Source organism: Stegostoma tigrinum, chromosome 18 (genome assembly GCF_030684315.1).
Source record: "Stegostoma tigrinum isolate sSteTig4 chromosome 18, sSteTig4.hap1, whole genome shotgun sequence".
In the NCBI taxonomy this organism is placed as follows: domain Eukaryota; kingdom Metazoa; phylum Chordata; class Chondrichthyes; order Orectolobiformes; family Stegostomatidae; genus Stegostoma; species Stegostoma tigrinum.
The window spans coordinates 59,119,806-59,146,364 of record NC_081371.1 but is presented as its reverse complement, the minus strand read 5'-3'; the positions used below and the strand labels follow the sequence as shown (position 1 = coordinate 59,146,364).

General features: G+C 45.1%; 1 protein-coding gene across 1 annotated transcript in view; it reads left to right on the top strand.

Annotated features, from left to right (window-relative positions):
* The window catches only part of slc17a8 (solute carrier family 17 member 8), a 67,317-nt gene that overhangs the window by 6,227 nt on the left and 34,531 nt on the right, over positions 1–26,559 (top strand). The window contains exons 2-4 of the mRNA XM_048549227.2: positions 4,758–5,013; positions 7,957–8,075; positions 23,933–24,047. Coding sequence (XP_048405184.1) covers positions 4,758–5,013; positions 7,957–8,075; positions 23,933–24,047 — 490 coding nt within the window. The remainder of the gene's footprint in view (positions 1–4,757; positions 5,014–7,956; positions 8,076–23,932; positions 24,048–26,559) is intronic.

The following is a 26,559-nucleotide window of genomic DNA, read 5'->3' as shown; positions in this document are numbered from 1 at the left end:
TGTGTGAAAACTCCCAGGCTCAAGTTCAAAACAGTGAGCTGTGATTGAACGAGCAGGATCTCGGTTCAACATCTCCAGAGCACAGGCACAGACTCATAACTGCTCTTCCAGAAAACCTCTGAAATGCAGGACAATATTGAGCGGGTTTGGAAGACTGCAAGCCTGAGTCTTAAATAGACCCTAAGAGAAGTCCCAGGAGCATTCTTTCAGGTGAGGATTTGTAAGAGGAAAGTGTGCAAACCTGCATGGTAAGAAACAAAAGAAGGCCATTCAGCCCCTCCATTCTATTTGATTGTGGCTGATCTGTACTTCACTGAAAGAATGTCCTGTCCTTACTCACACAGGAGAGCATCATATCATCTCACAAAGGAACTGGATGTAGAAGTGAATACAGACTGAGCTACGGGTAGATAAAGAGATTTCTTTTCATTTATTCACACATGAGATGTGGGCATTACTGGTGAGGACATCATTTCTTGCCCATCCCTACCAGCCCTTGAGAAAGCAGTACTGAGCTGCCTTCTTCATCTGTCGAAGTCAGAAGTCACACGACGCCAGGTTATGGTCCATGAAGGCAGGGCATGCAGACACAGAGTTTATAGGCAGCGAGATGAAGAGCAGAGAGATCAAAGGATCATTAAACTGGTGTGATTGGAGTGGACAGTCCAAAGATGGCTATCTTCCTGCCTCTTGTTGCACCTTTAATTGTTCAGATATTAAAGCATTCCAGAAATACATTCTAAAAATTGCAGGAGCAGGATATGGAAAACTCTTGTTAGAAAGGAGATGCAAGTTTGCAATTGATTAAGATGCAAATTCCAGAATCTGTTTCAAGTCACTGCCCCGAGATAATTAAAGGCTTAAAGGTATATCTTTCTGAACTTCACACAGGCGCGGTGATAGGAATATTCAAAAGGTGACATCTCAGGTCAGACAGCGAATTGCAGGTGTGAGGCCTTGTTCAGAATCTGTCTCAGAGTTCTTACCTGGAAGGTTTTTACCAGCGTTTTTATTCTGAAAGCAGGAATTTATAAAATGCCACACTGACTGACTGTGACTACAAATTGCGTGTTCCTTGAACAAAGTAGAATGTATCTGCAAATACATATCAAAACTGTACAAACTAATTAAGGTAGAGAGATCGTAACAAGTTATTAAGATGATGCTGTTAAAACAGTACATTAAGGAAGATTTTACAGATACAGAATAGTGTGGCAAGGTCACATGTAGCGCGACATGAACCCAAGATCCCAGTTGAAGCCATCCCCATGGGGACTGAACTTGGCTATCAGCCTCTGCTCAGCGACTCTGTGTTGTTGTATATCACAAAGTCTGCCTTGGCGGGGCGGGGGGCGGCGGTGGGGGGTGGGGGGGCGGGGTTTACCCAAAGATCTGAAACCAAATGTCCTTGACCAAGGAAGTGTTCCCCCACAGGGAAGGAACATCTCTGTCTGTGATTGTTGAGCAGTTGAGTTGTCCCTTCATCTGTTGTCATAGCGTTTCATGGTCTCACCAATATACCATGCCTCGGGGCATCCTTGCTGCAGAGTATGAGATAGACAATGTTGACCGAGTCACATGAGTATCTGCTGTACACGTGACGGGTGGTGTTCCCACGTGTGATGGTAGTGTCCATGTCAAGGATCTGACATGTCTAGCAGAGGTTACCAGCTTGATCCGCTGCAGTCCATGTGCTGTAAGTTGACCCCAATGCCCTTAGGGAGGGAGTTCCTGTTTGACCCAGTGACACTGAAGGAACACTGATATATTTCCAAGTCGGGATACTGAGTGGCTTGGAGGGGAACTCGCAAATGGTGGCGTTCCCATCTATCTGCTGCCTTTGTCCTTCTAGAATGAAATGGTCGTGGGTTTGGAAGGTGCTGTCTGAGGATCTTTGGTGAATTTCTGCAGTGCATCTTGTAGATAGTACACACTGCTGCTACTGAGCGTCGGTGGTGGAGGGAGTGCGATGTTTGTGGATGTGGTGCCAATCAAGCGGCTGCTTTGTCCTGGATGGTATCAAGCTCTATTCCATCACAATCCTGACATGTGCCTTGTAGACAATCAGCAGGCTTTGGGGAGTCAGATTATCTGCTGCAGGGCTCCTAGGCCTGCTCTTGAAGCCAATGTATTTATGTGGCATGTGAGTTGAGCTTCTGGTCAATGGTAACCCCCAAGATGTTATTAATGAGAGATTCAGGAATGGTAATGCCATTGAATGTCAAGGTTCTGTGATTAGATTCTCTCTTCTTGGAGATGATCATTTCCCGGCATTTCTGTGGCATGAATATTATTTACCACTTGTATAACTAAGCTTGGATGTTATCCAGATCATAAAAACTGAAAGAATTGCAGATGCTGTACATCAGGAACAAAAACAAAATTGCTGGAAAAGCTCAGCAGAATGCTGAGCAAGGGTGACCGGATCTGAAACATTAACTCTGATTTTTCCTTCACAGATGCTGCCACACCTGCTGAGCTTTTCCAGCAACTTTGTTTTTGTTATCTAGATCTTGCTGTGTTTGGACTTGGAATGCAAAGAAATGAAATAAAGGCAAAGGTACTGTCACAGAAATTAATAGAGATGGCTACGGAAACAGGTGGAGATGGAAATCCAGAAAGAGATTGGTAGAAAGAAGAGATCAAGAGGGAGATAAAGGCAGAAAGGAGGTCTGAGGGAAGTAAATACCGAAAGGGAGAAAGAGGGAATGTTAAAGGCAGAGATGTAATTGGACAAAGATGGGGAGGTGTAATTTTGAATCATTGCTACTCCCCTACTAATACTTAAAGCATTCTTAAGAAGTGTTTTAGCTGGCATATAGATGCATGAATCCCCTGAGCCTAATGAGGTGTATCCCAGGCTGCAATGGCAGGTGTGGGAGGGTGTTGCTGGGGCCCTGGCGGAGATATTTAATACTTTGCTGGTCACAGGTGAAGTGCTGGGTGACTGGAGGACAGCTAATGTGGTTCCTTTGTTCAAGAAAGACAGCAGGGATAGGCCGGGTAATTACTGAGCAGTTAGTCTGACATCAGCGGTAGGGAAATTATTGGGAAAATATTCTGAAGGGCAGGATTAATCAGTACTTGGAAAGGCAGGGATTGATCGGGGATAGTCAGCACGGATTTGTCAGAGGGAAACCCTGAGTGACCAATTTAATTGAGTTTTTGAAAAGGGATGAAATACATTGATGAGGGTAGCACAGTTGATGTGGTTTAAATGGACTTCAGTAAGGCCTTTGAGAAGGTCCCACATGGAAGGTCGGTTGGTCCAAAGGGTAAGATCCCATGGGATCCAAGGCAAGTTGGCAAAGTGAGTCCAAAACTGGCTTTCAAATAGGAGGCAAAGAGTGATGGTGGGGGGAGGGAGAACCTTTGTTGGGGACCAGGGAATTGGAAGTTCTGGAGGAGGTGGAGGGCATGGATGGAGTCATGGACGTAGGTGTGGAGTTCCTGGACTAAGGGGGAGAAAATGGAATTGAGATAGGTGGAGATAAGTTCGGTGGGGCAGGAGCAGGCAGACACAATGGGTTGACCAGGGCAGGCAGGTTTGTGTTGTTGGGGACCATTTTCTGAAGATGGGTCCAGGCCTGAAACATCAGCCTTTCCTGCTCCTCTGATGCTGCTTGGCCTGCTTGTGTTCATCCAGCTCCACACCTTGTTATATCAGTGATGGTGGGGGAATGTTTTTGTGATTGGAGGCCTGTGACCAGCCGTATACCACAGGGATTGGTCCTGGGATCCTTGCTGTTAGATACATTAATAACTTGGGTGTGAATGTAGAAAGTTTAATGAGTAAGTGTGCAGATGACATGAACAATGGTGGTGTTGTTGATAGTGAGGCAGTAGGCTGCAGTCTGATATAGATCATGGGGCAAATTGGGAAGAACAATGGCAGGTGGAATTTAATCTTGTTAAGTGCAAGGTGATACATTTTGGGAGGTTTAATAAGGGACAGATATACACAATGAATGATAGGTCCATAGGGAGCACTGAGGAATAAAAGCTGAGAGGTTTCCGATTGAAATATATTAAAATTATGAGAGGCAGAGACAGCATAGATCAGTCTGTGATCAGAGAGAATAAGCTTAAGATGATGAGCAAGTGGTTAGAGGAGAAAGCTTTTTCACCCAGAGGATGGTAGGTGCTGCCTGAGAGGGAGGAGAACCAAATACTCTCACAATGCTTAAGCAGCATCTGGACAAGCTCTTAACATGCCAGGGCACAGTAGGCTATGGACCAAAGAGCAGGTAAATGGGGTTACTGTAGTTTGGTATTTGCTGGTTAGCATAGACATGATGGGCCAAAGGGTGGAATTGAGCATGAATTCACCAAGAGTTTCCCAAGGAACAGCACTGGGCAAGAAAATCCCCTTCACATTGTCTCAGGAACACTGGAGGTGAAATTACAAACGCACTTTAGTCCAGTGTGTCATTACAGCTTTCAAAGCTACATCCCAACAACTGCATCACGTATTGTATTGGACAGTTATCAAATGAATTAGAATGTCAAGGAAAGACAAGCTTAAGAAATAATTGGGAGCAAATCTAGATATTCCTTTGCAAGTTGTGTCTCATTGCTTCATTCACAGAATGTTCTTATTCTTCACAATGTGAAATTTTCAATGATTTAATTCATTCTTTCAAAGAATGAGGGTGTTTTTGGCATAGATGAGTTGGGTCGAAGGGTCTGTTTCTGTGTTGTGTGACTCTACGACTCTCCAAACCATGCACCCCCCCCCCCCCCACCCTGCCCTGCAGAGCTGTGGACGGTACGAATGTGGAGAAAGAGGAGGAAATTGAGTTGAATGAAGATGGCCGGCCGGTGAAGAGTGTGGTCCTGAAGCAGCCATTGTGTGACTGCTACTGCTTTGGAATGCCCAAGCGGTACATCATTGCCATGATGAGTGGACTCGGATTCTGCATCTCCTTCGGCATCCGCTGCAACCTGGGCGTGGCCATTGTGGAAATGGTCAACAACAACACTGTCTATGTGAATGGCAAGGTGGAGATTGAGGTAGGTGCTGTACAAACTTAGCTCTCCCTTCTTTATTCATTCATTCATTCACAAGGAGTGGGCCCAGCTGGCTAGTCCCACATTTATTGCCCTTCCCTTAGCACCCTTGAGGAGGTGCTGGCAAGCTGTCTTCATGAACCACCATAGCTTCCCTGAACATCTAACAAAGGGAGAAGGACAGAGGAACTGGGAATATTCGGCATGTTGTTTTCTCGAGTCGGCCACATTCCCGCTTAAAGGACCCACACATTTCAGTCAATATCCATGGAACTTCAGACGGGCACTGGGTGGGAGCTCTTTGTATCATTAGACTTGTTGCTTGTTCTACATCCCATTGATTGATGTGATCCCACCTGAGGAATAAAGAGCCATCCTCCCCATGCAGTTTGAAGAGCTGTTCAGCATTGACAGAGCAGAAAAGCATATGAACAATGGTCAGGAATAGGTCATTCGACACCATGATGCTGCTCTGCCATTCAGTAAGATTATGGTGGAACTGATTGTAACCACCATCCCCCCTAACCCTGATACCCTTTCACCCCCTTTCTTAACAAGATACGATTCAGCACAGTCTTAAAAAAATTCAAAACCTGTGCATGAGAGAGTTTATTCTAGCGAGTTTTGAGAAGATTTGTGGCTCAGGTTGAGGTTCTGAATGTGAGTTTGCTCGCTGAGCTGGAAGGTTAGTTTTCAGACATTTCGTCACCATTCTAGGTAACATCATCAGTGAGCCTCCGATGAAGCGCTGGTGTTATGTCCCGCTTTCTATTTATCTGGTTAGGTTTCCTTGGGTTGGTGATGTCATTTCATATCCTTACATACAGATAAGGAAGGACATCACTTTGATTGGGACAACACATCCAACCTAGGACAAGCCAAACAGAGACACGCACGAGAATTCCTAGAAGCATGGCATTCCAACCAGAACTCCATCAACAAACACATTGATTTGGAGCCCATCTACCGTCCCCTGAGAAAAAGAACTGGAAATGACATCACCAACGCAGGAAATGACATCACCAACCCAAGGAAACCTAACCAGATAAATAGAAAGCGGGACATAACACCAGCGCTTCGTCGGAGGCTCACTGATGATGTTACCTAGAATGGTGACGAAACGTCTGAAAACTAACCTTCCAGCTCAGCGAGCAAACTCACATCCAGAGAGTTTAATCTCACAGCAAGAGATTGTCCGTTTAAGACAGAAGTGAGGAGGAATTTTGTCCCTCAGAGGGGAGTGAATCTGCGAGTTCCTGAACAACAGAGGGTGCAGACATTGGGTCATTGAGCATATTCAAGGCTGAGGTAGATGTTTAATCGGTAAGGTCATTAAAAGTTACAAGGATAAAGCAAGGACGTGGAGTTGAGGATGATCAGATCAGCCATGATTCATTGAAGGGTAGAGCAGACTCGATGGGCCAAATGTCCTGCTTGTGCTCCCACATCTCATGAACTTTTGGTCTTAAGCTTTCCACCACCCTTTTCATGAAGGGCGTTCCAAAAAACTCATGATCTTCTGAGAGACAAGAGTTTGCTTTATCTCTATTTAAATAGGACACCCCTGATTTTTAAATAGTGCCTTGCAGTGGGGTCAGTGGGGTTAGAAAGTTGAATTTGGGGATTGCTGGCTCTGTTATACAAACAAGGGACAAGAGCAGGCCACTTGTCCCTTTGAGCCTGGTTCAAGATTCAATAAGATCATGGCCACCCTAATTTTATCCTCAACTCTACGTTCCTGAATAACCCGATAATCTTTCATCCCCCTGGTCACCAAGAATCCAACTATCTCTGTCTTAAAAGTATTGAAAGATTCTGCATCCACTGCTTTTAGAGGAAGGGAATTCCAAGGACTCAGAGCCCTATGAGAGAGAAAGGAGACCAAGATTCCCATTCTAGACCAGTCCCTGCTTGAGGAAGGTTCCTGCTCACACATATCCTTCAACAGTACTTTCTAAGCCCACAACCAGAGAGAAAAATAAAACAAGCTCAGCTAGCAATCGGGAATCCCATTATCAGCCAGTTTCCCTTCAATAATTATATTGTTTCCATATTTCTAGAGACGTTGGGGAGAGAGATGGAAGATGAACCATGATCACCTTGAATGGAAAAGTATGCTTAATGAGCCGAATCGCCTATTCCTGCCTCTATTTCCGACATCGCTATGCCACACACTATCATGCCTTGGAATATATTTCCTGTTGTTGTATCAATATCCTGGATACCCCTCTTTAAGAGCACCCTGCATGCGGTTACTAGGCATGGGTGTCAATGATTTTAGACTTGAGGCTCACCACCACCTTCTCAAGGGAATTAGGGATGGGCAATAAATGCTGGCCTGGTCCTCATCTTTGGTACAAATTAAGGGAAAAACGAATTAAATATCTTTGACAGATTGTTTCTGGAGGATATCTGAATTCATTCTGAACGTAACATGCGTGGCAAGTGATTCAGACAATCTAATTTGTACCCTGTAACAGTGATTTCATGAGGCGGGGGACCCTGCCGTTTGGTAAATATGAAGGAACAGGCATATTATCTCACCATACACCAGCAGTCGCTCAAAGACATTACAACTTCCTATCCCCCCCGTTGCTGTATCCCAAATGTTTATGCCCAGCTGTGTGTAAAATCAAATGGACAGGAATAGAACTTGCCAGCACCTCTTTCAAGTTCACTGGGCCTTTAATTCATTTACTTTAGCTGTAATGAGATTTGCTGAAATGTTACAGGAATTACAGGATGCCTGTTGGGAGTTTGCTGTGTTTTAACTGGAGGAGGCTGTGGGTGAGCAGCTGTTTGATGGGTAAATGAAACTCTTTGGTTCTGCTGCACATTACACTAACAAGAGCCTGCTTCAAACAATGATCTAATTAAATGGAATAATATTGTGAGCAGATTTGACAAGGACCACGGTAATTCTCTCGTTCTGCTCTCTCGTTTCAGAAACCTCAATTCAATTGGAATCCTGAGACTGTAGGGCTGATTCATGGCTCCTTTTTCTGGGGTTATATTGTGACTCAAATCCCAGGTGGCTTTATCTCTAACAAGTTTGCTGCAAACAGGTAAGAACTTTCACCACTTAAGAGCTTAATTGGCCTTTCGGCCTGTCACTCCTGTTATGACGTTCAATCAGATCATGGCTGAACCACCTGACCTCTGCTACCCGTGTCATTCTAACATCTTGGTAAAACGGTGTTGCTATTGCTAGGAACCCTGAGACGCAGGTAATATTCTAAATTCACAGGTTCACATCTCACTACAGCCGGATGATGCAATTTGAATTCAATTAAAAAAATTGGAAATGAAAGTCTAATAATAACCAATTAACCTTTGTTATCATAAAACCATAGTTGGTTCAATAACATCTTTCAGGGAAGGAAATCTGCCAACTCCACCTGATCTGGCCTACATGTGATTCCAAGCCAACAGTACCATTCTAAGATAATAAAATGTGAGGCTGGATGAACACAGCAGGCCCAGCAGCATCTCAGGAGCACAAAAGCTGATGTTTCGGGCCTAGACCCTTTATCAGAGAGCTCTAGGCCCGAAACGTCAGCTTTTGTGCTCCTGAGATGCTGCTGGGCCTGCTATGTTCATCCAGCTCCACACTTTGTTGTCTTGGATTCTCCAGTATCTGCAGTTCCCATTATCACCAGTACCATTCTGAGGAAGGGTCATCAGACCCGAAGCATTAACTCTGTGTTCTCCTTCGCAGATGCTGCCAGACCCGCTGAACTTTCCCAGCAACTTTGTTTTTGTTCCTGATTTACGGCGTCCGCAGTCCTTTTGGTGATTGATCAGCAACTAGGCACAAATAACAAATTCAAATTCTGGCCCAACCAGCCATGCCCACATGAATTAGAAACAAAAAATAACTTGGGCTTTTTAGGGATTTCCAAACATCCACTGGTACCAGACTTGAAGCATTCAACAAACAACATTCACAACCCTCCAACATACATAGAATCCAAAGGCTGACAGATAAAGTGAAGATGTGTCCCCCCCCCATCTCAGTCTGACACTGACAGTCTCTTGTTGTGTGACATGCTTCGTGAAATTCACTGAGGTGGCGTTGTTGGATTGTGCTTTCAGAAAACTAGGAGAGGGTCAAAGTCCTCCTTCTGACATTTTATCATTCCATCTTGATGGGTGATTCATTCAGGGCTGATAATAGCACAATATGTGTCAATATGGAGTAAAAATGACTTTGGAGGGAGGCCGTTTTGCAGAACACCCATGCTCGGTTCACACTAAACAACTACACCTCCCTGTCGCGAACCATTTCAACTCCCTCTCCTATTCCTCAGACGACATGTCCATCCTGGGCCTCCTGTAGCGCCACAACAATGCTACCTGAAGGTTATAGGAACAGCAACTCATATTCCACTTGGGAACCCTGCAGCCCAATGGTATCAATGGGGACGGCACGGTGGCTCAGTGGTTAGCACTGCAGCCTCACAGCGCCAGGGACCCAGGTTCGATTCCAGCCTCGGGTGACTGTCTGTGTGGAGTTTGCACATTCTCCCCGTGTCTGCGTGGGTTTCCTCCGGGTGCTCCATTTCCTGCCACAATCTAAAGATGAGCAGGCTAGGTGGATCGGCCATGCTAAATTGCCCATAGTGTTCAGGGGTGTGTGGGTTATGGGGGAATGGGTTTGGGTGGGATGCTTCAAGGGGCGGTGTGGGCTTGTTGGGTCAAAGGGCCTGTTTCCACACCGTAGGGAATCTAATCTAATCTAAACCCTGCAGCCCAATGGTATCAATGTGGACTTCACAAGCTTCAAAATCTCCCCTCTCCCCACTGCATCGCAAAACCAGCAGAGCTTGACCACGTCTCCCTGACCTGTCCTTCCTTCCACCTATCCCCTCCTCCCACCACAAACTGCACCCCCATCTCCTACCTGCCTACCTCATCCTGCCCCTTTGACCAGTCCGTCCTCCCTGGACTGACCTAGCCTCTCCTACCTCCCCACCTATACTCACCTTTACTGGTTCCATTCCCGCCTCTCTGACCTGTCTGTCTCCTCTCTATCCATCTTCTATCTGCCTCCCCCTCTCTGCCCTTTTATTTCAGATCCCCCCTCCCCTCCCCCATTTCTGAAGAAGGGCCTAGGCCTGAACCGTCAGCTTTCCTGCTCCTCTGATGCTTCCTGGCCTGCTGTGTTCATCCAGCTCCACACCTTGTTATCTCTTCGATTTGTACTGTTCCTGCTATAACTACATCTGGAGTACTGTGAGCTTTTTTGGTGCCCTCTTTTAAGGAAAGGTTTTTACATTTTTCATTGAAGAGATGAGGATGTCACTGGCAAGGCCGACATTTCTTGCCCATACCTAATTGCCCATGGGGTAGTTAAGAGGCAACGAACAGGAAGGGTTTAGTGGCATATGGGCCAAATGCTAGCAAATGGGATTAGATTAATTCCCGATATATGGTCGACATGGATGGGTTGGTCCATGTTACCGTACCATACATCTTCATGACTGATTGCTGTGGGTCTGGAGTCACATGTAGGCCAGACCAGGTAAGGAAGGCAGTTTCCTTCCTTAAAAGACATTGGCCAACCAGATGGGCTTTTCCAACAATCAATTCATGGTCATCATTAGACTCTTAAATCCAGGTTTTTTTTGTTGAATTTAATTCTCACCATCTGCCACGATAAGATTCGAACATGGGACCCCAAACATTACCTAGGTATCTGGATTAACAGCTCAGCAATAATTCTATGAGGTCACTGCCTCAGCATTTCATTGGAGGCAGTTCAGAGAAGGTTCATTGGGATGAACCCCGGTGTGGAGGGATTGTCTTATGACCAAAAGCTAAACAGTTTTGGACTCTAGTCACTGGAGAAGAATGAGAGGTGATCTCATTGAAATGCCTCAGATTCTTAAGGGGCTTGACAGGGTCAATGCTGAGAGGATGTTTCCATTCTTGGGAAAGTCTACGACCAGAGGGCACAGTCTCAGAATTAAAGGAAGCTAATCTCAGACTGAGATGATTTACTCAAGTTTCGTACAACATAGTGACTATCTGATCACCCAGTCATGGTCCAGTAATCGCTCATGTTATTTGTCTGAGAGAATGGTGGAGGCATGTCCTCTCGTTTAAAAAGTAACAAGCACTTAAAATGCCAGGATGCAGTAGGCTGTGGATGAAGTGTAGGTAAATGGGATTGGTGTAGTTTGGTGTTTGCTGGTCGGCATAGATGTGGTGGGCTGAAGGGCCTGTTTCGATGTTCTATAGCTCCATGACTCAATGTTTTGATTGTCTGATGAGGTCCAAGGAGAGCTTTGCAGAGCTCGTTCCTTCTTGTTGACACTTTGATCCTCCAGTGGGTGACATTTCTGTGCCTAAGGAAGAGTCTACTGTTTCATTCAGCACATCTATGCAGCTGGCCTGAGCAGAGCAGGCCATCTTCTCCTATTTGGCTCGCCTGCATCATTGCTGGGTGCTGTAGAAGTGCTTCCTAACATCTCTCCTGAACAGTCTGGCCCTAATTCTCAGTCTATGTCCCTAGTCCTAGAACCCCCAATGAGTGGGAACAGTTCATCTTTAGTTCAGAGATAGGAAGAATTGCAGATGCTGGAGTCAGAGATGACGCAGAGCCTGTTCTAGAGTTAAAGGTTCAGCTCATCTGTTCTAGGCACAAACAGACAGAATCCAGAGCCAATACTGAAATTTCGGAAATAATCCAAGCATTGCAACCAACTGAATGTTCAAATTAACACCTGATTTGTAATGTTCTGCAATGACAAATTTCTGTGGTTCTTCAACAATGCACAGTATCTGTCTGAGAGGCAGAGAGATAGAGAGAGACAGAGAGAGAGAGAGAGAGAGAGAGAGAGAGAGAGTACTGTGACCAGATCTGGGCATCACACCATAGGAAGGATGGATTGACCTTGGCGGAAGCACAATGTAGATTTACAGGAATAACACCTGGACTTCAGGGTTTAAGTTATGAGGAGAGTTCATCACAAATGAGGCCTGCTTTCTCTAGAATCGGGAAGGTTCAGGGTGATCTGATTAAAGTCTTCAAGACATTAACACCAAATGACAGATAAACTAAAGATAACACAGTGTGGTGTTGGAGGAGCACAGCAGGCCAGGCAGCACCAAAAGAACCGGAAAGGACCCGAAACATCAACTTTCCTGCTGTCTGGCCTGCTGTGTTCCTCCAGCTTTACACTGCGTCATCTCTGACTCCAGCATCTGCAATTCTTCCTATCTCTGAACTAAAGATGAACTGTTCCCACTCATTGGGGGTTCTAGGACTAGGGACATAGACTGAGAATTAGGGCCAGACTGTTCAGGAGAGATGTTAGGAAGCACTTCTACACACAAAGGGTGGGAGAAGTTTAGAACTCTCTTCCACAATTGGCAGCGGATTCTGGATCAGTTGTTAATTTAAATCTGAGATCGATAAATTCTTGATAAGCAAAGATACAATGGGATATGGGCCAAAGGCAGATACATGCAGTTATGCCAGAGATCATAACTGAGGCTTGAGGGTCTGAATGGCTGACTCCTCTTCCTATGTTCCTAGAATGTCAAGATTTCATGCAACATCATAAAATAGAAAGAAAGAGTGCTGGAGATACTCAGCAAATTCAGCAATGTCTATAGAAAGAGTTCTGACAACAGGCCCAAAACATTAACTCTCTTTCGCTCTCCACATATGCAGCCAGACCTGCTGAGTTTCTCCAACACTTTCTGTTTTTACTTCAGACTTCTTCAAATGTTTAATGTGGACTTCACCTATTTACAACCTATATGAATGATCTGCAAGCAGGGATAGAGTGTAACAGAGCAACATTTGTGATGATACCAAAATGGGTGGAAAAGCAGATTGTGATAAGGAGATAAAGAGTTTACAGATAGATATTGATTGGCTTGGAGGATAGGCCAGAATCTGGCAGATGGAGGTTAATGTTAATAAGTGCGAGTCTTCCATCTTGGCTGGAAACACAAAAGGGCAAACGATGATTTAAATGGGAATCAAAGTGCGTCAGTGCAGAAGGAGCTGGGTGCCTTTGTGCATGGATCACAGAAAGCGGGTATGCAGGTATAGCATACAACAGGAAAGGCAAATGGAATCCTGGTGTTTATTGCAAAAGGACAAGATTATAAAAGTACAGAAGTGCTGTTACAATTGTATAAGGTGTTGGTGAGGCCACGTCTGGAATATTGTATCAGTGAAAGTGGGAACTGCAGATGCTGGAGAATCCAAGATAACAAAGTGTGAAGCTGGATGAACACAGGAGGCCAAGCAGCATCTCAGGAGCACATTATGCTCCTGAGATGCTGCTTGGCCTGCTGTGTTCATCCAGCTTCACACTTTGTTATCTGGAATATTGTGTCCAGTTTTAGTTTCCTTATGAGATGAAGGATGTGGAGGTACACGAGACAGTTCAGAAGAGGTTCACCAGGTCGATTCCAGGGATGAATGGGCTGTCAGCCGAGGAGTGGTTGAATAGCTGGGGCTTGTACTCGTTGAAGTTTAGAAGAATGAGGTGGTATCTAACTGAGGTATATAAAATATGAAAGGTGGATTGATAAGGTGGGTGTACAACAGATATTCCCCTTGTGGGACGGTGATGAACCAGAGGGCATAGATATAGGGTGAGAGGAGGGAGGTTCAAAACTGAGATGAGGAGAAACTACTTCTCTCAGATGGTTGTGAATCTGTGGAACTCACTGTCCCACAGTGCAGTGGACACAGAATCAATCAACAGATTCAAGAAAGAAATAGATATGTTTCAGAGTGTCATGGTGGCTCAGTGGTTAGCACTGCTGCCTCACAGTGTGAGGGGCCTGGGTTCGATCCCACCCTTGGGAGACTGTCTGTGTGGAGTTTCCATGTTCTCCCTGTGTCATCGTGGGTTTCCTCTGGGTGCTCTGGTTTCCTCCCACAGTCCAAGGTTAGGTGGATTGGCCATGCTAAGTTGCCCCATGGTGTTCCAGGGATGTGTGAGTGAGGTGGATTATCCATGGGGAAAATGTGGGGTGGTCTGAACTCAATGGCCCAAATGGCCTGCTTCTACGCTGTATGGATTCAATGATGAAAAGCAGGATATAGGGCTATGAAGAGCAGGCAGGAAATTGGAGACCAGGGTAAGATCGGCCATGATCATGTTAAATAGCAGAGCAGTCTCGGAGGGCCGAATGCCTGCTTCTGTTCCTAATTCCTCTGTGAAAGTCAATATGGCACAATCCCACAAACAATTTATCTGTCTTTGAACAGTGTGTAAGTTAAGCAATAAGTGTTAACCAGGAGTCTGGGTAGAATTTTCTGTTCTTCTTCAAAATATTGTCATAAGATCGTAAGAGCACAATTGAGGAGGTATAGAGCACTTTGGGTTTAATGGGTAGGCAGCTCTGTCAACAGTGCAGCACTCCCTCAAAGCATTGGCTCTCTCCTAAGACAAGAGATGAGGAAACATTTTTTCTCTCTCAGAGGGTTGACAGTGTTTGTCAGTCAATGCCTCAAAAGGCAATGGATGCAGAATCTTTAGACATTTTTAAGGCCGAGGGAGATAGATTCTTGATTATCAAGGGGAAAAATGTTTCTTGGGGATATGCAAGAATATTTCTTTAAGTCCATTAACGTCTTTAAGTTCATTAAGATGCTCATAAGTTCAGTCTCTTCTATCATAAGTCATAGGAGCGGAAGTTTAAGAATGGAAACTCATCTTCAGGACCCATGATCAGTTTTATAACAGATTAAGAATTCACAGCCTTATGAAGTTGAGGTAGTTTGTGCTTGATCTCAGCCATTCTGATAGTGGAGACCCTGCAGAATCAGTCATTGTCTGGGAAAGGTATCATTTCCCTCCAATCTATTAAACCAACTGTGAAAAGATGAAAGCCTTTTGCATCTGATTGCATATGTCGCTGTAAAATATATCACATTACTTATTTTAGACACTGATGTGTACAAGGGAGTGGCAAAATGCCGTTATTAGCTTTTAAGGTTTTAGTCAGCAACCTATTGTCGGCAAATGGATTAAATTTTAAAAGCACATTCTTTTGCACATATACAAAGCAGAGAGGAAATATCTGCACGTGTACACAGAGATAATTTATTAACTGTGGCTTTTCTTTGTCAAGTGATACATCCATTGTAATGAGATCTGAGAGAGGGCGAGACATGCGATCAGTACACTTAATTATTCATGTTGTTTCAACTGTACTCACAATATCAGGTTAGTCAATATTCAGCTGCTATTCTAGGTCACTTCGTATAACACAGAACTTGCAAATAATGTCGGGATGTCCCAAAGTTCTACACATACAGGCTAAGGTAAATTTTCAAATCCAAAATGCAAAATGCTACAAATTAAAATCACGAAAGGTTAGAAATGATCAACATATCAGTCAACATTGGGGGAGAGAATAATCAGTGAAGTCAGACTGGGTTGACACAGAGGTTGCTGGAGAAACTCAGCAGGGTTTGCAGCATCTATTAACTGAGGATTGATTGCTCTGTTAATGTGACATGTGCCTTCATATCCATCATGTTCTCCCATAATCTTAAACATGTCGATCTGGCCGTCTCTCAACCGTCACTTCTCCAATGGAAACAACCTCAGCCTCTCCACTCTTTCCTCATTGCTCAGACCTTCCAGCCCAATCAGCATCCTGGTAAATCTCTGCGCTTTCTTTAAGCCCATTAACATCCTTCCTCCAGCGTGGTGACCAGAACTGCTCACAGTACTCCAGTTGCGTTCTAACCAGCGTTTTAAACGGTTCTAGCATAGACTACTTGATCTTGTGTTCGATGCCTCAGCAAAGGAAGTATCCCGTATGAGCTTGTAACCAGCTTATGCCACTGCCCCGCCAACTGCAGGGATTGGAGATTACTCGCACCAAAGTCCCTCTGATCTGAAAACAAAAAGTGCTGGAGATCACAGTGGGTCAGGCAGCATCAATGGAGAGAGAGCAAACTAGCGTTTCAAGTCTAGATGACTCTATCAGGGCTGATATGGCTACATCAGCTCTGCTCAAGAGTCATCTCAACTTGAAACATTAGCTTTTTGTGGATGTTGTCTGACCCGCTATGATTTCCAGCATTTGTTGTTCATTGAATCCCTACAGTGTGGAAACAGACCCTTCAGCCCAACAAGTCCACATTGACCCTCGGAGCATCCCACTCAGGCCTATCCCCCATATCCCACATCCCTGAACACAATGAGCAATTTAGCATAACCAGTCCACCTAGCCTGCACATCTTTGGACTCTGGGAGGAAACCAGAACACCTGAAGGAAACCCACGCAGACACGGGGAGAACGTGCAAACTCCATACAGACAGTCACCCGAGGCTGGAATCGAACCCAGGTCCATGATGCTGTGAGGCTGCAGTGCTAACCGCTGAGCCACCGTGCCACCCTTTGTTATTTCCAGTAAGGTTCCAGCATCTGCAGTAATTTGCTCCTATAAAGTCTCTCTGATCTTCAGGATACTCTGGGATCCACCATTCAGAATGTAGTCCCTTACCTTGTTAACCCTCCCCAAAAGCATCACCTAACACTTTTCCAGGTTGAATTCTGTTTGCCAGCGTTCTGACCAGTTGGCCAGTCAGTGCTCTCCACCTGCAGGTCACAGCTCTCCTCTTCAATATTTACCAATTTTACATCATCTGTGAACTTCCCTCTACATTTTCTGTAGGTTTCTGACAGGGAAAGGCTGTTTTCACTTGTAAAATAAACTTATAACTTGATTTAAAGTGATGTGAGAAAAAAAAACATTTTCACCCAGCAAGCAACCAGGGTCTAGAGTGTACTGCCTGGAAATGTGATGGAGTCAGGTTCAATTGAGGCATTCAAGAGGGACATTGGATTTTACTTTGGACAGTAATGGTTTTCTGGGAAATGGGAAAAAGGGAGGAGATTGGCAGTAGGTGATAGAATCGGTGCAGGTGCATTGGGCCAAATGGCCTCCTTCTGCAATGTTATAATTTTGTTGTTCTGAGACACTAACCTCTTGTGACTCATGCAAGAGAAAAACTTGGAATTCTGCAGTCATTCTCCATTTAAATCATGCTCTGCTTTTATATTCTTCCTGTTGAAGTGAATAACTTCCTCTTTTCCCATACTTTACTGTAACTGCCAGGCTTTCACCAACTCAGTAAACCTATCATTACCTATGTACCTCAACGTCTCAATGTTAAAATCTTTATCCTTGTTTTTCAAATCCCTTATGTTCTCATTCCCTTCCCACCTTCTGTGTAACCTTCTCCAGTCCCATAACTGTTTGAACGATTAGCTCTCCTCCAACTTTCTCTCCTCTATTTTTGCTTATAACTACTTCCCTGTCAGTACCCCTGCCTGGGGGCCGAGGAGTCTAAACTCTGCTATTCCCTCCCCACACTTCCCTGCTCAATCACGTTGACTGTATAAAATTTGAGGTCAATTATCTTTGCAAGCATAAGTAACACGGTGAAGAGATGACACAGTGTGGAGCTGGAGGAACACAATGGCCAGGCAGCATCAGAGGAACAGCAAAGTTTTCTTCAGAAAATGGGTCCTGACCCGAAACATCAGCCTTCCTGCTCCTCTGATGCTGCCTGGCCTGCTGTGTTTCTCTAGCTCCACACTGTGTTATCTCAGACTCCAGCATCTACAGTTCTTTCTATCTCTGTAACATGGTGAAGTGTAACTTGCCATAGCCACTAGATGGCACTGCTCACAGAGAAAGCCCAGAGAGTGCCCAGTTAATAGAGACCACAGTCTTTGAAGTCACATTCATTCAGACCAGGATGTAAACAGCCCACATGCAAGAGAAATGGTGAATGGACCCCTTGACTGACCACAGGGGTCTTTCCTCATTAATTGGACTTTCGTTCCCATTGGTCGGGGCTGGTTCGATTTATACTAAGGTTCAAGAGTTGTGCAGTTATGCTCCAGCTGTACAAAACCCTGGTTCAGCCACATCTGGAGTATTGTGTCCAGTTCTGGTCACCTCATTACAGGAAAGATGTGGAAGCGTTGGAAAAGGTGCAGAGGAGATTTACCAGGATGTTGCCTGGAATGAAGGGAAGGTCTTACGAGGAAAGGCTGAGAGAGCTAGGGCTTTTCTCTTTAGAACAGCGAAGGATGGGAGGTGACTTGATAGGGGTGTACAAAATGATCAGAGGTATAGATAGAGTAGACAGCCAGAGACTTTTCCTAGGGTGGAGGTAGCTATTATGTGGGGACACAGTTTTAAAGAGAGTGGAGGTAGCTACAGGGGAGACATCAGAGGTAGGTTCTTTACTCAGAGAGTGATCAGGGCGTGGAATGCATTGCCGGAGAGGGTAGTGGAGTCGGCCTCATTAGGGGCATGTAAGCAGCTATTAGATAGGCATATGGATGATAGTATAAAGGTAGGGGTGGAGGTTAGGTAGATTTTAGGCCTGTACTGTGCTGTACTGTTCTATGTTCTAAAAGATAGAGTTACCTCGCTCTCTCATTAGAGCAAAAGGGTTTAACCTGAGGGTCACCCATGCAGAAGGTGAGGGGCAATGTCAAAAAGGCAGGGCCTTCAATGGTGACCTCAACCAATGCAGAAATTGAAACCATGCTGTTGGTGTCACACTGTAGTGCACACTAGCTCTCCAAGCTAACCCACAACATTGCCAGGCTTAATCCACACTAGACCATGTTAATTCAGCGAATGGGCAATTTATGTCCAATTCAATGCGATAGAAATGAGCTGAAATTACCCTGCCTGATGTGGTGTCAAACACAAATGCATGTTCTGGTGACTGTAGAAGATTATATGGCTTCATCAGTGAGCAGGAGAGCTATTGGATTTCTCCCCACATAGACGTCAGTGCTCCATTTGAAATCCCTGTCTCCACCTCTCTCAGCGCCCCATCACCATTTCCCATTCCTTTCACCTTCATGCACTTATCTGGCTTCTTAAACATATCTTTCACCCTGAGGTAGTGAACTTCACTTCCTTACCATTCTCTGAATAAAGGAACTTCTTCAGAATTGCCAGCATCTTCTGTCTATAGCTAGTTAGCATTTGATTTTACCAAAAGGAGAATTAACCTCTCAGGACCTCACTTATCAAACTGTTGCATTACATTCAAGATCTCAATCTGGCCACCCTCAGAAATTCCTTTTATTTCCAGACCATTAGTCTGTTCAAACTTCCCTGATCATTTCTATAGTTTTAATATACCTGTTTGGGCTTGTTATAACACACCTCTTCAAGATGCATCTACTGACTCCAAGCCCAGTCACCAGCACTATGGGACAACAATTATAAAAACCATAAAACCCCTTTGAAATAGGATGTGGCCCAGGATGGACATGTCGTCTGAGGAATGGGAGGGGGAGTGGAAATGGTTCGCGACTGGGAGGTGCAGTTGTTGGCTTGGGGACCGCTTTGCAGAACACCTCTGCTCGGTTCGCAATAAACAACTGCACCTCCCAGTCGCAAATCATTTCCACTCCCCCTCCCATTCTTTAAATGACATGTCCATTTCGGGCCTCCTGCAGTGCCACAATGATGCCACCCGAAGGTTGCAGGAACAGCAACTCATATTCCGCTTGGGAACCTTGCAGTCCAATGGTATCAATGTGGACTTCACCAGTTTCAAAATCTCCCCTTCCCCAACTGCATCCCTAAACCAACCCAGTTAGTCCCCTCCCCCCACTGCATCCCAAAACCGGTCCAGCCTGTCTCTGCCTCCCTAACCTGTTCTTCCTCTCACCCATCCCTTCCTCCCACCTCAAGCCGCACCTCCATTTCCTACCTACCACCTCATCCCATCTACTTGACCTGTCCGTCTTCCCTGGACTGACCTATCCCCTCCCTACCTCCCCACCTATACTCTCCTCTCTACTTATCTAGTTTTCTCTCCATCTTCGGTCCGCCTCCCCCTTCTTCTTATTTATTCCAGAACCCTCTCCCCATCTCCCTCTCTGATGAAGGGTCTAGGCCCGAAATGTCAGCTTTTGTGCTCCTGAGATGCTGCTTGGCCTGCTGTGTTCATCCAGCTCCGCACTTTGTTATCTTGGATTCTCCAGCATCTGCAGTTCCCATTATCACGCATTCCCACACTGTGCTGGCTGCTGTAAGCGAAAGCCTGACACACATTTTCACTGATGGGTACTAAACGTAGAGATCTTACAGGTGACCTTCTGAACCGTAGAAGATCCTGAGGGGACTTGGCAGGGTAGATACAGGGAAAATGGTTCCCCTTGTGGAAGAGCCCAGGGTCAGGGGGCATCTTGTCAGAATAAGGGGCTCATTTGTTTAAGACAGAGATAGGGAGTACTTCCTTCTCTCCAAGGGAGTGGAGTTCTTTACCACAGAGTGCTGTCAAGGCCCAATCATTAAGTACAATCAGGTTTGAAACAGGCAGATTTTAATCAGTAAAGGAATTGAGGGTTACAGGGAAAAGGCAGGAAAGTGAAGTTGAGGATTATCAGGCCAGCTGCGATCTCATTGAACGGTGGAGCAGGCTTGATGGGCTGAATGGCCCACATCCTGCAGCGTATTGGTAAATATTGCTGTCTTACTATCAGCTGAAGGCAACATTTGAGAAGCTGCTGAGAATGAAATGCATAATTCATTTGTTCATTTGAAATTTAATTTGAAGATTACCTTAAGGGGCTCTGTTCACCCTGTGATGGATACTTCAGGTGCACACAGTGAATTTCTCCTGGGGTTGTTCGAAACATGGTTCACACTGCAATCATATATTGTTGATGGGATTTGGGTGTGAGCTCATTCAACAGCTGGGCAAGAACAGCGCGGAGCTGAGAATTAGCCCTTAAATAAAAACCAAAAGAACTGTGGATGCTGTAAATCAGGAACAAAAACAGAAGTTGCTGGAAAAGCTCAGCAGGTCTGGCAGCATCTGTGAAGGGAAAAACAGAGTTAACGTTTCAGGTCCTTCCTCAGAACTGGTGTGTGTGAGAATTAACCCATTGTTTTCCTTCAACTAAACTTGCCACAGGCTTTATTTCCTAACCTTCACTGACAGATCTCCTTTCCTGGCCAGTGTCTGAAACTGAAACAGATCGCTCACAACACTGGGCTAATGTTGGACCCTGAGGTTAATTTACTGACCTATCTGTGTCATCACTTCTGTCACATTACACTGTACTGTGGCAGCATAGCTGCTGCCTTTATTTCCTCAAGATATGATGGTTACACCCCTCTTGGGAGAAGACTCCCAGGTGCTGCAGGGAGATTCTAAGACCAGTTTGGTGAAAGCAGGAAATAAACCACCGAGCATGCTGGAGAAACTCAACAGGTCTGACAGGTCTAACTGGAGTTAGAAACAGTGTTAACATTTCTAGTCCAGTGACCCAGCTTCAGAATTTGAGTTACTTTCTTGAATGAGAATGCTCCCAGTCAGTTGCAGATTTGAAGCCTGCAGTTGGCAGCTTTTTTCTTTTGCCTCTATCAAGGCAAGGAATTGAGGTGGAGACAAGCCATTGTAGAAGTGAGTGGTAGAATATGTTTGAGGGGCTGAATGGCCTCCTCTTTCTGCTCCCTTGTTCATCTAACTGATAGGAGTTTGAGACTGAGAACTGGAGAATGCCTACTTCCTGGAACAATCCTGTGCCATTACCATGCATGGAATCTAGAGCCCAGCTCCAAACCACCCACTTGGGGTTTAATATTGGGAATGGGAAAGGGTCAGGTGCCAGACTTTCTCTAGGCTGGTGATCTGGCAGTTTGAATATGATAATGATGCTGCATGCTTCAGATCCTAATGTACTTTCCAGATTTAAGCCTGGCCCGCGTTTTCCTCGGATTGTTAACCCTGAGGTTTATGGTGCTGCTAGTTGACTTAGAGAACAGGAGTGGTGCCAGGCTACACACTTACCCCTACCTTGTCCCATCTCCCACTAGGTAATGTCCCAGTCCAGGAACCGAGGGGATTCCCACACACAATCACAGCCCCAAACTTGCCAAAGAACATAGAATATAAAACATAAAACATTACAGCGCAGCACAGGCCCTTCGGCCCTCAATGTTGCGCCGGCCTGTGAAATCAATCTGAAGCCCATCTAACCTACACTATTCCATTATCATTCATCTGTTTATCCAATGATCATTTAAATACCCTTAAAGTTGGGGAGTCCACTACCGTTGCAAGCAGGGCATTCCACGCCCTTACTACTCTCTGAGTAAAGAACCTGCCTCTGACCTCTGTCCTATATCTATCACCCCTCAATTTAAAGCTATGTCTCCTCATGCTAGATATCACCATCCGAGGAAAAAGGCTCTCACTGTCCACCCTATCTAATCCTCTGATCAACTCCAAAGATTCGGATTGCCCTCATGCTCCAAAAACACTAACCTGGCTGCAGAATCCCCATCTAAAGTTTCTATGGAGCGTTCCCCTGCCAAGTGAGTGCGGAGATCAAGGACACAGGCTGTCAAGTAGAATGGTGGCTGGCGAGATCAAATCCCTTGTTCCCTGCTTGCCAAGCCTGAACAGTGGATTCTCCAGCATCTGCAGTTTCCATTATCTCAGTTAAAATCTGGGTTGTTGAGCGTTCTGAGTTATCCCATCAGGACCCTAAACTGGAGTGTGTGGAAGCAGATTTAAAATTGAGATAAAGTGGTAAGCTAATTCCAATTCCTTCAATCTTAACTAATAGTTTTGATAATGTCATCAAGCGCTCAACTGCTTCAGCAACCAGCTGTGTGTTAAAGCGAAAATTGCAACGAGCAATGATATTGAATGATCCTTTAAATTGGGCACAGTTGCCAGTGAAGTTTACTCCCATAGTGAACATTACTGACCATAACTGATTCTAAGGCCATGGGCAGAGAACATGGTGGATCTCGCAGCTGCTCCTAAGATTCAGGCCTATTTCTAGATTTACTTTTAAGAAATATTTGAAGGGATATGGGCTAAAGATGGGACTAGTTTATGGTCAGTTTGGACTGCTTGGGCCAAAAGATCTGTTTCCATGCTGTGTGGCTCTATGGCTGTATAACTGATGCACTGAGAAAACATCATACCAGACTCAAAACATTATTTTCTGAAGAAGGCTCCAGACCCGAAACGTCAGCTTTCCTGCTCCACTGCTGCTGCTTGGTCCGCTGTGTTCATCCAGCTCTACACCTTGTTATCTCAAAACGTTAAATCGCTTTCTCTCTCCACAGACGCTGCTGAGTTTCTCCAATAATTTCTGATTTTGTTTCAGATTTTCAGCATTTTTCTTTTATGCCAGTGACAAACTAACTCCTGTTACCTTTGAAGATTCTTCATAGACTTGCCAGGGTAAACGAGGAGAGGTTGTTTTCCTGCTGCAGAAAAGGCTAGAGCCAGGGGAAGGGGCTCAGAATAAGGGGTCACCTACTCAAAGCAGAGATGAAGAGGCATTTCTTCTCTCAGAGCCTAGTGAGTCTGTGAAATCCTTTGCTACAACAGGCTGGGCCTTTAGGTATTATTCATACACAGAATGAGGGCATCACTGACTGGGCAGCATTTATTACCCATCCCTAATTGCCCCAAGGGCAGCTAAGAGTCAACCACATTGCTGTGGGCCTGGAGTCACTGATAGGCCAGACCAGGTAAGGATAGTAGATTTCCTTCCCTAAAGTGCAATAGTGAACCAGATCCCTGACAATCCACAATGGATTCACGGCCATCATTAGATTCTTAATTCCAGATTTTTATTCCACAATCTGCTGTAGTGGGATTCGAACACGCACCCCTAATACATTATCTGGGTCTTTGGATGAACAGCTCAGTGATAATACCACTAGGCCATCACCTCCACATTCAAGACTGAGATAGATTTATAATCAGGGAAGGAATAAAAGTCTTTATGGAAAAAGTGGAGTAGTGGATTATCAGATCAGCCCTTGAGTGGCTGAGCAGACGTGAAGGGCTGAATGGTCTATTTTTGTGCCCGTGTGTTATGGTCTGACGGCCTTCCGTATGATTTTTAATCCTAGAGTTTTTGGAGCTGCTATCTTCTTGACTTCAACACTGAACATGCTCATTCCATCAGCAGCAAGAGTGCACTTTGGCTGTGTCCTGTTCGTAAGGATACTTCAGGGTCTCGTGGAGGTAGGTGTTCGAACTTAAAACAGCCGGGCACTGGGATGGTGAAACAATGCCCTTTCGGTGAGACAGCTCAGGGGCATGGATGGCCAAGGTGTTCTTGCTGAACTATGGCATTTCTTACCCCCTCCTCCACCACAACTTCTTTTGAGAAAGATGAGAAGCCAAGAAAGAAATTTCCCTTGACTTACTTTGACATTCAAATGCCAAATTTAGTGTTTCTTCATGCCTGGTGTGACCCGATAGTTTATTTATATATCTCAGGGGTAATAGGCTGAATGGAGAAAGAGCAGGGACAAGAAGATGATAATGGGTCTGTTAGAGAAGTAGTACATTACAATGGGCTGAGTGGCCTCCTGTTCTGTAACCTCATTAACAGATTGTGGAGCCCCTAGATACAGGTGACGAGCTCGAGTGAGACAATAATGCTGGTACTTTCATTCTCAAACTCTGAGGCTGGGAAATATATCAGGATCTGACAGACTGGCAATGTTTCTCCTTACAGTAGGATTATCTTAATTATTCCAGGAATCGGGAGTGTGATGGAACACTCCCGACTTGCCTGGATGGGTGCAGCCCCAACAACACTCAAGAAGCTTGACAACGTCCAGGACAAAGCAGCCGCTTGATTAGCACCACATCCACAAACATCCCACTCCCTTCACCACCAACACTCAGTAGCAGCAGTGTGTACTATCTACAAGATGCGCTGCAGAAATTCACCAAAGATCCTGAGACAGCACCTTTCAAACCTACGACCACTTCCATCTAGAAGGACAAGGGCAGTAGATACATGGGAACACCATCCCTTGCAAATTCCCCTCCAAGCCACTCAACACCTGACTTGGAAATATATCGCCGTTCCTTTCCTGTCGCTGGGTCAAAATTCTGGAATTCCGTCCCTAAGGGCATTGTGGATAAACCCACAACAGATGGACTGCAGCAGTTCAAGAGGGCAGTCCACCCCCACCTTCTCAAGGTGCAACATCCCATAAATGAATAAAGAAAGCTCTACAGAATCATAGGTTCGGCTCACTGTGCCCGCACCAGTTCTTATTACTGTGGTGCCAATCTCCAGCCTTTAACCTAATATTCTTGCACACTATTCCTATCCAAATAACCACCTAATACCCTCAGTAGAATCTGCCTGTATCACATTTCCAGGCCATGCATTTCGGACCCTAACTACTCACTGGGTGAAAAAAATGTTTTTTTTTGCACATCCTCTTGAATCTATGCCTGCTCATTCCTGCTTTCTCGTTTCTCCCTATCTTCTCTATTTATTCCGCCCGTGATTTTGAAAATATCAATCAAATTTCCTCTCACTCTTTTTTCTCTCCAAGGAGAACTGTCCCAACTGTTTCAATCCAGCCTCATCTCTGAAGTTTCTCATTCTCATTCTCCCCGTGTCTGCGCGGGTTTGCTCCGGTTTTCTCCCACAGTCCAAAGATGTGCAGGCTAAGTGGATTGGCCGTACTAAATTGCCCGTAGTGTTCAGGGGTGTGTAGATGAGGTAGGTCATTGGGAGATGGGTCTGGGTGGGATTGTCAGTGTGGACCTTTTGGGCCGAAGGGCCTGATTCCACGCTGTAGGGATTCTATTCTATAATAACAGTGACCATATGGTTGAGATTCTGTTCCAATGTTTTGATTTGTTTGGGGGCGACTCAGTATCTTCTCAGTTACCAATTTTCCTTGTTGCCTTAAGTGTCAGTTGTGCTGAAAGCTACAAATTACAATAGCTCTTTGAACATACTACATTCAGACTGAATTCTTGGGACGTCAACTTTGCAGGCCAAGCCTGCATTTATTGACCACCCTAACCGTTCTTGGGAAGGTGGTATTGAGACTCCCTTCTTGAAACTTCCCAGCACATGTGACATAGCTGCACACTGTGCTATTGGGAAGGGAATTCCACAACTCTGATCCCAATTTATGTCCAAGCCAAGACGACGTGTAACTTTTCTCTGTTACTGCGAGTTCTTGTTATACCTCAGCTGCAATATGTAGGATTATACTGCATATTATAGGAGAGAGTGCAGAAAGAATTTACAAGAATGATTCGAGGGATGAGGAACTTCAGTAAAGATAAAAGGTTGAAGAATTTGGGACTGTTCTCCTTGGAGAGAAAAGGCAAAAGGGGATTTGATCGAAATTTGAGCAGGGCTGGACAGAGTAGATAGGGAGAAACTGTTCCCATTCACAAAAGGAACAAGAACGAGAGGGCACAGATTTAAAGTGATGTGAATTAAGGGTGATGTGAGAAAATTTTAAAAAAAAATCATTCGGTGATAAGCGAGGACCTGAAATGCAGTACCTGGGAATGTGGTGGAGGCAGGTTCAATTTGGGCATTCAAGAGGAGCATTCATCGGTTATTTGGATGAAAATAGAGAGCAAGGGAACGGGGACAACGCAGGAGATTGTTACTAGGGAATGATGTCTATTTAATCAGCTGAAGCAGGCGCAATAGGCTGAATGGCCTCCTCTTGCACTGTAGCAATTCTGTAAGATACTGTTC